Below are 13,267 nucleotides of genomic sequence, written 5' to 3' on the forward strand. Positions count from 1 at the left end.
GGGAAGATAATTTTGAGCAAGAGGACACACAAAAACAAGAGTGATCTAAATTACCTGTTCCTCAACCCTCAAATTATGCTTGGGAGCCAGGTAAAAGCATGAAAAAAACTATACTGTACATTTCAATGCTCTATCCCAATTATTATTTTTTAAAGTATGCCTGGAATAACACCAGAATAAAAATATGGCTTCAACAGAAATGTAGAGGCTTGATAAACATTACATTTAAATTAAAGAAATGTAAAAGATGCCCACAAATTAATCCAATTTGTCTGCATTTTTCTTCTTTGTTCCATAAAAACCATTTCCTTCCAGTGGTAAGTTAAAAAAACTAATATGATGGCTTGGGGTGCTTGCAAACAAGCAACAAGAACCCATAAAACTATATGCACCCCAGCAGCCCACATTTTCAAATGGAGGAATCCCTCTGTAAGAAGTTGGAAAAGACAAAATGAATTACTGTATCCACAGAGGAAAACCATAGAAATGTTATGAGAATGTAGTCTTTTTTAATGAATAACATTAGTCAAATGAATATTAAATTTATAAAGTCAACAAGTTTAACATTTCAAATTAAGTAACTTCATAATAATTGCTATCTATTCAAAGTTAAAGCATTCTATGTATAATTCAATAATTTTTACCTTTATTTTAATTGCTATGCTACATTACAATAATTGATCTGTAAATGCTAAACCATACTAACATGCAGGGAATGTAAAGATGTATGTAAGGACTCATCTCTTTACTTAGATTCTGTTTGCTAAGATTTTGTTGAACGTTTTTGACACTATGTTCAATCAGACATAACACTGTAGTTTTCATTCTTTACTCTGTTCTTTGTTGGTTTGGGAACACAGTGCCCCTGGCCTTGTAAAATGTAATTGGGAGTGTTTGCCCCACTTCAATTTTTTTGTAAGTCTGAGTAAAATGGATACCAGTGTTCAAAAACTTTATGGAAATCACTTGGTGTTATCTAACTCAGAATTTGACAAAACATAAATATCTATTTATGATAAAAATACTCAATAAAGTGGGAGAAGAATGAATATGCTTCAATATAATAAAAGCTATTAATAGCAATCCATGCTAATAAGATATTGGATTGTGAAAACAAAAGATTTTCCCAGGCGGTTTGGTACTGAACAGTGATGTCCACCCTCACCACTAATATTCAACAGTTTTGGAAGTACTAGAATAATTAAGAAAAAATGTAAAAGAAATTTTAACTGGGAATATGAAATATCACTTACGACTATATTTAAAAATTTTGAAGCAGTAAATGTTGGTGAAGATATAGAGAAAAGGGAACTCTGGTACCTTGTTGGTGGGAATACAAATTGGCACAGCCTTGTTAAATATGGAATGGAGAGATCTTAAATTATAACAGAGGCCCTGAGCTGATCCCCAGCTCCTCATAGCTAACCAACACTGTCTGGTGTAGCCCTGTTTGCCCCTGAGAACTGTTAGGTCCAAACACCACAGGGAATGGCCAAGCTCCAACAAGCAGAACTGGGTAGAATCCCTAAAATTATAAAATAATTAAACTTGAAATTCCATATGATCTAGCAATGCTATTTACAGGCATTTATCCAAAGGATATGAAGACACCAGATAAAAAGGATACTTGCCCCCCTATACTTATAGAAGCATAATTCACAATAGCTAGAAACCTGGAATCAACCTAAATGCCCATTGCAAGATGACTGGGTGCAGAAGTTTGGGTACTTATATTCAATGAAATGCCATAATAGTTGAAAATTTACCCTTTGGGACAAAATGATGAACTTTGGAGGTCACTATGCTGCACTATGCTAAGTGAAACAAGTAAGTAAATGTAACACAATTCAAGTGTATCACTTATATGTTGGATATGAAAAATTAAGGCAAATAAATTAGCAAAAAGAAGCAAAACTAGCATTTAAACAGCAAAAACTATGGTAGTTACCAGGGGAAAAGATGGGGTTGTAGTGAAAGAATAAAGAAAGGGATCTTTTGATGGTAGAACGGCATTGGAACTTTGGTGATGAAATAGGACCACAAAGTGTGAATCTAATGCCTAAAATTCCATAACACTATAAACCAATGATAAAATAAGAAAAAATAAGATAAATTGGTGAAAATCAGTATACAAAGCAAAACTCATTACTAATCAACTGGAATCTTCATAGGAAAATTTTACAGGAAGGCATAGAGAATTATATTACTTTAATTCCTCCTACCATTCTGGATTTGGAAAGCTTCTTAGTCTTATTATCATTCAATTTTTAAAAGCACAAAAATGTATATAGTATAGAACAGAGGTTCAAGTAACCTTGACTTCTATATACTGTGAATAAACTCATATATATTTATATAATATCATATAATATCATATAAATGCTCATATCTTTCTGTGGGGGAGGGGCCCACACCCAACAGTGTTCAGGGCTTTCTTATGGATCACTCATGGCAGTGCTCAGACAGTGCCCATATGTTGTATTGAGGGTCAAACTGGTATTAGTCACATGGAAAGCAAGCACCTTAACCCCTGTACTACATCTCTAGTCTCCTACGTTACATTTCTGTCTTAAACAGATAAAACAATATAAGCACATTTGTAAGTCAAATAACTTTAAAGAAAGTTAATTCTGGCAATAATGGTCATTGAAAAGTGATGGAAAATCAGCAGCAAAAGCTTACCGTTTGTCCCTGTGAAATAGCTTTTTGTACTTCTAGAGTCCAAAAGGTTTGGGATACACAGAGAACTGTTTGTCCAGGCCAATCCCTTACCCAGATAATTCGTTCAAAGTTTGTGTATGCAAGAATCGCATCTTTAATTACCTAATTGAAAACAAAATGCTAAAGATGAAGTTACACACATTTGAAAAAGCTATTACAACAAGTTCAACGAAATAAAGTCAAATAGATTATCTTACACCACTAAAGTTTTTAAATCTGAACTATGAAGATTCTAAACATGTGACCAAATTATTTAAATCAAGTTTGTTTATATACCTGTAAACAAAACAAAACTTATGTAATTTATTTTGCCGATACATTACCTATTTCTGACTTGCATAGATATATAAAACTGATGTATTATATTTATATAATTTGTAATATAATTTATATATTATGTAAATTCACTTAACTAGTTTATAGTCAAAAATATTCTATATACATTTAATTAAACAAGCATTCACTGTATCACTGTCATCCCATTGCTCATCGATTTGTTCGAGCGGGCACCAGTAACATCTCCACTGTGAGCGTTGTTACTGTTTTTCACATATCGAATATGCCAACGGGTAGCTTGCCAGGCTCTGCCTTGCAGGCGGGATGCTCTCAGTAGTTTGCTGGGCTCTCCAAGAGGGATGGAGAAATCGAACCCCAATCGGCCTCATGCAAGGCAAACTCCCTACCCGCTGTGCTGTCAGTCCAGCCCAAGAAAGAAAATACCTGACCACTGATATCATAGACCTTAGCACAAGTTGAGTGTTTCCTTGAGAGTCTTTGTGTATATTTCCTCTGTTCCATTAGGTTGTGGCCCCTGAGCACAGAGCCAGGAGTGCCCCTGAACACTACCAGATATAGCCCCTGCACACCATTCAAAGAATACATGTCATATGTATAAGAAAGGTCATTGTAACAAACTATTGCAAAGATTTTACAAATAGTGAAATAATATTACATAGGCAGACAGTTCAGAAAAAGAAGCATTAAAACATGACATATATTAAGTAGCTAGATGCCAATATTTTTCTAATAATGTGGGAAATTATGAAAATTTAATGAAAACATTGTTTATAAGAACCTTTCTTTCTCATTCTTGCCCACATATTCCCTTTCAAAGTTACTATTTTGTGGGGGTACACTCAGCAGTGGTTAAGACACTCAGTGGTAGCATTGTAGCACTGTCGTCCCATTGCTCACCAATTTGCTTGAGCGGGCACCAGTAACATCTCCATTGTGAGACTTGTTACTGTTTTTGGCATATTTGAATATGCCATGGGTAGCTTGTCAGGCTCTGCCGTGAGGGCAGGATACACTCAGTAGCTTGCCGGGTTCTCTGAGAGGGATGGGGAAATCGAACCTGGGTCAGCTGTGTGCAAGGCAAACAGCCTACCCGCTGTGCTATCACTCCAGTCCCACTCAGTGGTACAAGGGATCAAACAAGGATCAAAACCAGGGCTTCATGGGCTGTAGCAATAGTATAGCAGATAGGGCATTTGCCTTGCATGTGGCCAACCCAAGTTCAATCCCTGGCACTCCATATGGTCCCGAGCCCCACCAGAAGTGATCCCTAAGTGCAAAGCCAGAAACAAGCCCTCAGAATCACGGGTGTGGCCCAATCCCCAAATCCCCCACCCCCCAAAAAGGACTAAAGACAGATCTATAGATCAAAGAATGTCTAATGGGAAAGCACTATATGTAAGAAATAAACTTACCTCATGACCAAGTTTTGCAACATATGTACAGCTATTTAGCTCCACTTTTCAAGTGAGCCACTATAAGTTGCCATGATAAAAATTATCATAATTAGTGAGTGATAGCACAGCGGTTGGGCTTTCGCCTTTCACTCAGCCAACCCGAGTTCGATTCCTCCGCCCCTCTCGGAGAGCCCGGCAAGCTACCGAGAGTATCTAGCCCGAGCGGCAGAGCCTGGCAAGCTACCCGTGCGTATTGGATATGCCAAAAACAGTAACAATAAGTCTCTCAACGAGAGACGTTACTGGTGCCCGCTCGAACAAATCGATGAGCAACGGGATGACAGTGACAGTGACAGTGACATAGTCATATTTGATCACACTTTATGAAAATAATGATAGATAAAGCTTGGTACCTTGTGGACAGACTTAATCATAATTTTCTCTAACTCAAGCAACCATTTCTCCACTTGGCCTCTAGCTTTGGCTGTTGAAATGGTGTCTGTGAGCTCCACAACTTCTCCTTCACTGCTCTTCATGTGAGTAATATCTAAAGTTTCTGTGAATTCTACCTTTGCAATTCCTTCAAAACATTTCTTCAAGTGAGGCTGCACCCTGGCCAGAAAAATTAAGGAGAATTAGTTAAATAAAAATAGTTCCTCATACATAAATGCCTTTTGGGTTTACTCTTCTCTCAAAATTCCAAAACATGCAGCATGTTTAGGTGCATGTTAGATATCAGATATGGAAGTGCTAAACAAAAAGAAAAAGAAAAAGATACAATTCCTGTCTATATATGCATTATACAATTAAGTGGGAGATCATCATGAACTGAATAACCACAAAAAGATTATAAAATTCACAAGGTTTTCTTTTCAACACAATGAATTGAAAGATGATAAAAGTAACATAAAGGAGCAAATACTGTTGATTCACAGATAATACACTGAAAAATATTAAACATCAAAAGTAGCTTTTTCATCTGGAACTTTAAGGTATTGCCTGCAAATTATCAACTAAGCTTAAAGTTTTACATACTATTTACCAAGTGTATTTCTTTGAAAGTACTCAGATTTAATCTATTCATGGAAATATAGATGGTATGGATTAAGTTCTTCATTCCTTGGCACATTACCTATAAACAATTAAATACATCTTTCAAATGCTTAAAAAAAGTGGCAATGAATTAAGACAAAAATGGAAATCAGACCCTAAACTAATGTTTCAGTATATATCAGTGTTATTCAACCATTTTATACCTAAGGACTAGCCTCTGTTCTTCATATTTTACACAGACTAGCAGTTATAACTAAGATTGTGGATCAGATTATTCTCTCCTGCTTGGAATGCACAAGATACAAAATTAACAAATTTTCTTAGCTAATATCATTTCACTGTACTTCTAAGCAAATGGACTTAGAACCAGAGGGAAAAAATATGTCTCATCTGATCTGTCAAAAATCTGTACCATCACGAGTTTCTATTCTGTTTGAGGGAATCAGTTAATAAATAAGAACATTATAATGTATACCAGATTTAAAGAAAGAAGAACTGTGCCACAGGAAGATGAAGCAGAAAGGTAGAGTATGAGAAGAGAGTATGTCAATTCAATTGGGTAGTCAGTGAGGGGCATTTTGAGTAGCAGCTATCTGAGTAGATTTGGTAGAGACCTACAGGAAGTAAAAGAAATCTTAAGGGTACTTAAATAAGTTGCTCGCTAAGTAAATATTATGGTACACCGAGCAAGAGAGCTGTCCCTTTTAGGGGGACTGTGCGAACTACAGCAGAATAAGGAAACTAGTGAGCATTGAATGAAAAAGAGAATGAGACTGCCTGTATGGGTCAATGCAAGTTACTATGAGAGACCCAGCATTTATTGGAAATATTACATGTAAATCTAATGCTATATAATATGAGACTGACACCAAAGCACAGTGGACACAAAGGGCCAGGAATATGCCTCATAGTTGGAAGCCTGTTTCATGAGCTGGGGAAGAAGGCAGCTAGAAAAAAGGGGGTAACTAAGTCAATGATGATTGGAGGAATCATTAGGAATGGGAGATGTGTGCTGAACGAAGATAAAGGACCAAACGTGATAGCCTCTCAGTATCTATATTTCAAACTACAATGTCCAAAAGTAGAGATAGAGGATGGGGGAAATTGTCTGCATAGAGGCAGGGGGACGTTTGGAAAAGGGCAGGAGGAATACTGGGGACATTGGTGGTGGAGAATGTGCATGGGTGTAGGAATGAGTGCTCGATCATTGTATGACTATAGCTAGCTCAAACATGAAAGTTTTGTAACTGTATCTCACAGTGATTCAATAAAAAAATAATAATAATATGTTATGAAGAATCTATAAGAGAATATGTGACAAATTATCTCCAACATGCATCACCCTGTTTAGTAAATTATAATTCAATATATATACAGGTTTTAATACTTTTCTGGTGATTATTGAGAATAGAAGATACCTGAAAAATTATTAAACAGAATTTTATTTATTTATATTCTTCCTTATTCTAAAATTAGTTTCATATGTAGATATGGTATATATGTGAGTTACCTAGTGGGATCTTTAGTCTCAGAGAGTATTTCAAGAAGTTCATCATTTGATAAGAAAAAGAATCTAGGGAAGAAGAGACGTTTCTTTTCCAAGTATTCATTAAGTCCTTTAAGAATAAGCTCCAAAAGTTCATTAGATTTTTTAAGTCTTTCCAGCATTCTTTCTATATTTACAACTGACAAAACATGTTTATCCTAAAAAAAAGAAAACACTCAAATCAAAATAGTAACTAAATGTAGTTATATTCATATTTACTTGAGGTTCCATGTTTTTAATCAAAGATTATACAGTAATTTAAGTGAATATTTTAATAGATATTCTCACACAAGCTAGATATACTTAAATTTAATTGTGTAAGTTACAATGTCTCATTCTCAGCCATGGTGTTTATAATATTTCAATCAAAGTCAGTGTGAGAGAGAGAAACTGAGAGAAAACATTGAACTCAAAAGAACTGAGAAACAAATAGTCCTGTGTGTCTGCCTTTCCTTTTTTGAGGGAAACTAAACTAAGTATGTCATTATTATTTTGAACACCATTGTTATCAATGACTGTAATGAAATAGCACAATCTCTGCTTTTTACTGTAGATTAACAAGTAAAGATTTGGAGTGGAGAAAAAGGAGTTTTCAATATAGAGCATACATTTGCAGAGAACTACGTTTGGAGAGAAATATTCTGCATATTGAGGGATTTAAATTCAAGATGTGTTCCTGCTGAGCTCTCAAGACAGACTATTCTGTGTTTAAAGTAAGGATTTGTGAACATTCTATTACATGAAAGAGGCACTGGGAACTGTTTGCTTTAAAGTGATACATGCACAATCAAGTATTTAAAAGTGACATTCAAAACAGGAACGGAACTATAATCAAAACTCTATCAAAATGAACATTTTAAGATGTAATGTATTGATTTCACAAAATATCCATTTAAGTAACAGTGTTTGTAAAGATATTTAAAATATATACTGGGACAGTTTCGTCATCAGGCATGATCCAGATTCGTATTGTCCTTCTCTCCCGGAAGGGAGCATAACATGACACTCGCATAACCATGCCGCCAGACCCGCGCCAGGCTGTTTCATTTGGGGTACACTTGAGGGGGGTGGCTGAGACCCATCCCCGCCCAAGGGACCCAGCCCTGGCAGCCAAAAACCTTCAGAACTCAACTGCCACAATGCTCAGGGCCACTCTCCACACGCTCAGGCCGAGCCTCACCCATGAGTGAACCTATTCCTGGACAACCCATACCTCACACCACTCATACTCCAAGACTACCGCAGCACATTTGAAGGGGTTTAAAGTAGGAGGCAACTAATCTTAGAAGGAAATATTTTTTTATACAAGGCTCAACCTTTAACATGTTAGTGATCTCTTATAGAAGAGATTCTTCTATCTCTTATAGAAGAATGGCTCCTGGGTGAAATACAACAATCTTCACACTTTTTCCTCTAAGAAAAAAGTTTTGAAGCATTTTCAGCCATTTTTCATAACAAACAATACAAAATAAATTATTTCAGTTCTGTTTTAGGCAGGAGGTTGGAGTTCAGGATGGAAACATCCGAAATATAGTGGTGGAAAGTTGTAATGGTGGTGGGATTGGTGTTTTGAATATTAATCAAATGTAATCAAATATTGTGGACTACTTTATAAAATGAAAATAAATAAATAAATAAATAATAAAATAAAATATATATTGGAATACAATCTACAGTTAAAATTAAATCTTATTTTCCCCTTTAACATATGACTGGTGTTATTTGGGTCAAGTCCACTGGTTTCCAGTTCCAAGCTCAGTTCATTTTGACATCAAAGACAAAAGTGAAAAATTTATTTACAAAGTAAGTTCAAAGGTGTTAGAGGTGCTAATATATTAGATTTTGATCACCAGCTTAATAACAACACCCATGTGAACCAATAATTTTATTAACATAAGTATTGGGAATTTTAGAAAAATTTTATGAAATTAAATCAGTAGAAGTGTTTAAACACAATATTTCAAGATTAGTTAAACTTATATTTGATGCTCAGTCATAACTAGAAAGTTGAACGTTTTAAAACATTCTCACAGAAATTTTATTCTATTACAAGCATCTCTAAATATATTTAAAAATTTTTTTACTAAGACAGAACGATGCATTTTTCTACTTTTCTGAATTATAGCAATGTAATATGGAAATACAAGGAATTTAATCAAGAATAATAATTATCATTAATACACATTTTCTTACACATTTTCTTAACAAAACAGGTCCATAAAAAATAAGTATCATATACTTTCTCTTTAAAGAGACACATTTTTTAAAAGGTATTTTACTATCTCTACGAGTAGTGCTATGCTTAGAGTAAACATTTAAAATGCATATACACATAGCAGCATGAAACACTCCAGTTGTAATTTACATGTGCAATTCATTCAATAAAGACGCTCATACCCTTGTACGCTAAATCCGAAAGCCAAAATAGTGTTCTTAGAGCGCCACCTTCTGGAGAAACAGACCTTTTTCTGTTGGGGGTAGGCAGATGGAATCAAATGGTTGCTAACAAATTTTTTTTTCAAAAGTTAACAATAATTGTTTTATTCAGAGATATTTGTTGTAAAGTTGATATGTGAGATCTGAAAGCTTAAGAATTTATATAAATACAATTCATATTTCTTTCCTAAATGATAAATTAAAAACAGAAACAACCTGGGGGTGGCGGGGAGGAGGGGAGAAATATTCAAGCAAAAGTGTTTATTGCATTCCTGAGTCAAACATAATTTAAAAGATTAGCTCAATGAATTTGAGACAAATATGCTACTTTTAAATGCATTTAGGCAATAATATGGATATGGTAATTAGGAAAAATATATCAAAATAATCGACTCAGGACTAGAAACTAGATTACTTTTGTTTTCTTCCTGATGAACAGGAAGATCTTTGGGAAAATAACTATCAGAAAAAGCAAAGCTCAGGTAAGGTTCCTAATCCACAAATGTCCCTTACAACATGCATAGTCACATAGTCACATAGTTTCAACCTGAGTCATTTACTTAACCTGAGTTTTTTTTTTCTTTAAATTAAAAATAAGTGTCCTCTCTCAGAGGTGCTGAGACTAAATTAGATTTTTTACAAAGCACGGGGTAGGGGGGGGCAGGTGAGTAATAGTACAGTCAGTAGGACATTTGCTTTACCATGGTCAACCTGGGTTCAATCCCTGGCACTCCACTTGGGCCCCCAAGTCCAACAGGAGTGATCTTTGAGTACAGAGCCAGAAGTAAACCCTGAACATTTGGATGTGGCCCCCTAAACAAACTCATTAAATTACATAAAACAGTACCTAATACAGCACCTAGAAGACAAGTATAATAAAAACTGTCCTTTTTGTGTTCCTTGCCATAACTGCCTCTTACAGATAAACAGAATGACATTACTCTGGGGAAAGGGGAGGCAGAGTTAGGCACTACATCCGCCTTATGGAGTGAAAACAAACATTTTAACATTTTATCAAACACATCCTCAGGAAAGATTTGTATCATGGTGAAATAAAATTGGCTTTGAGTCCCTCAAAGAATTGCTAGAAAAATATCGGAACTGAGTAAATATTCCACAAATACTTCCTAGATACTTGTGCAAATGCAGGTGAGGCAAACCCACAGACGAAGGAAAATCTTCCTTACACTGCGTGATCGTGCGGGTGCTGCGGAAACAAACTGGGCCAACAAACTGGGCCAGCCTTGTACTAGGCAAGCACCATACCTGTTGTATTATCTCTCCAGGCCCAGAAATGTAAATTTTAGTCCAACTTCCTTGGCCTTTACTTTTTTGAGAAGAAAAGGAACTGTTAAATGTCACATTTTTTGTTTAAAGGAACAATTTTTAAAATGTTTATGTCTTCTAGGGGCGAGAGCGATTGTACACGGGAAAGGCATATGCTTTGCACATGGCTGACATGGGTTGGATACCCAACTCCCCAAGAGCCTACCACGAGTGCTCCCTCATTGTAGAATAAGCACTGAGTACTGCTGGATGTGACATTGGTTCCCCTTCCAAAAGAAATGTCTTCCTCTGTCTTACAAATATCACTGTATCACTGTCATCCCATTGCTCATCTATTTGCTCAAGCAGGCACCAACAACGTCTCCATTGTGAGATTTGTTTTTACTATTTTTGCCATATCAAATAGGCCACAGGTAGCTTGCCAGGCTCTGCCATGTGGGCAGGATACTCTCAATAGCTTGCCGAGCTCTCCGAGAGGAACGGAGGAATCAAACCCGGGTCAGCCACATGCAAGGCAAACAGCCTACCCGCTGTGCTGTCACTCCAGCCCCGGATAAAATATATAAAGAAAATATAAAGTAGAAACAGATAAAATTACATTAATATCTGATAATATGTTGGCACAAAAATGTTTATCTGTGGGATTAAAAAGCACTAAGGAAAAGAAAAAATATTTAGTGACATTATTCAAAGTGAATTGAGTCTTGTATCTGCACTCTTCACATCTAATATCACAAATATGAATATCTTCATGAGCACCAATAACAACAAGCTGGTTTATTTCTATTTTTAAACCAAACACTTAAGCTCTCAGGGCCTGAAACTTTGATGTGATTATAGAGAGTGAACATTCTGATTACTGCTACCAGGAAGCTTAGCAGAAAGTACAGTTTCATACTTTTAGAGGAAATAAGCTTACAGTTCAGTTAATTTCTCAAAGCGCAAATATCTTGATTAGAAATTCTTGGACAACATAAAACTGGAAACACCCTTATAAAATCCTTCAGGAAATATTCGCTAAGTATACCATCTATTCCTTTTATAATATCTAGATCCTTTGACCTCACTGTGAATAAAAATTATTTCAAGACCCAGACTGTTTGTTTCTAGGATTAATCTAGATACTATTAACCTAGATATTTGGCCCATCTACCTAATGTTGAATTTTCAAAAAAGGTTTTATGTAGTATAAACTAGGAATTCTTAGAAGAAGCAATAATTCAAGGTGCAATCTCAACTGTATTAGTCATTCATGCACTCAACAAAATATTTATAGAGGGTCTGCTACATGTAAAGCATTATTTTTAGTGTTTGGATAGAAGCAGTGGACAAAGCAGCCAAATAGCCCAGTCCCCACGGGGAGAGAGAGAATAAATAACAAAACACAATCACTCATAAATCATATAGTTAGAAAGTGATGGATGCTACACACAGGAAAAGGGAAGTAGGGAATGCCAGGAAAGGTAAAGGTGGTTTTATATTTTGCTGTATTTTCTTTTTTATTTTTGAAAGGGTATTTAAATGTGAGAGTCTTTTTTAAAGGTAGAATTTGAGAGGGAAAAGACTTCAAAGTAGCAAAGCCTTAGCCTTGATACAGGAAGCTGGTTCAGTGAGTATAAAACTCTTAAGTTAGAGTGTGCAAGGCATGTGTGAGGTTAAAAACAGAAGTCAGTGTGGCTGGAAGAGACTATATTAATTAGAAAGTTACAAGGACAGAAGGTAAAAGAGTGAGCATATCAGAACTTCCCATTCCATGAAACCACTGATAAATTCTGAGATATAAGTGGTGTCTGCAGAACACTGAGCTATTTCAACTAGCAAAATCAACAGTTGGGAGCAGTTTTAAGTAGGGTTTTTTTTGGGTTTTTTTGTTGTTGTTTTTTGTTTTTTAGTGAATTGGTGAGAGGCCTCACTTTGACTATGAACAGAGTTCCCATGAACTCCACTTACAAAAAAAAAACCAAACAGTTATTTGAAGTTGGTTGAAAATATGTGCTGTTGATCCTCTAGACCTGGAGCCCAAACTCATAAACTACCCTCTTCCTGCTGGCACAGCAATAGGGTCTTCAATAAGAGCCATTCTACTTTTTTATAAGGTAAATGCTCAGATCAGTATCTTTAAATCTTATGAGTGTCAATCTATTGCTTTTAATTTCCCTTGTGATGTGAGTTTCTTAGCAGAAGTAATGTTGTCTGGATACTGTGACAATGAGTAAGACATTCAGTAAATCAATGAATGATAGTGATGGCAGGAACTGGGATGAGAAAGAAAAGTCTATCTGATTTAAACAAATCTCTGTCCTCCTTCAGTGGTGAAACAGATGTAATACAATGTACCAAATTCCCTCTAAATGCCCACCTAGTTTGTTTAGTGAGGTGCTGGAGCAGAAATACTATATTCCTTCATGCGGATTGGCAGCTTGGCTACTCAGCAACGTCAGAACGGGTAGTCCGTGATGACAAATCTTTCTACAGTTCCCACACTTCACCAAGGTTTCTTTGCTTCATCTCTAGCTTAATATGAAAGCTGTTG

General features: G+C 35.8%; 1 protein-coding gene across 1 annotated transcript in view; it reads right to left on the minus strand.

Moving 5' to 3' along the window:
* DNAH7 (dynein axonemal heavy chain 7) overlaps window positions 1–13,267 on the minus strand; it is a 270,230-nt gene that overhangs the window by 185,211 nt on the left and 71,752 nt on the right. Inside the window, exons 19-21 of the mRNA XM_055123217.1 lie at window positions 6,976–7,169; window positions 4,826–5,024; window positions 2,683–2,823 (exon numbers count right to left, since the gene is read on the minus strand). Of these exons, the coding sequence (XP_054979192.1) occupies window positions 2,683–2,823; window positions 4,826–5,024; window positions 6,976–7,169 (534 nt within the window). The remainder of the gene's footprint in view (window positions 1–2,682; window positions 2,824–4,825; window positions 5,025–6,975; window positions 7,170–13,267) is intronic.

This window comes from Sorex araneus, chromosome X (genome assembly GCF_027595985.1).
Source record: "Sorex araneus isolate mSorAra2 chromosome X, mSorAra2.pri, whole genome shotgun sequence".
NCBI classification, from domain to species: Eukaryota; Metazoa; Chordata; class Mammalia; order Eulipotyphla; family Soricidae; genus Sorex; species Sorex araneus.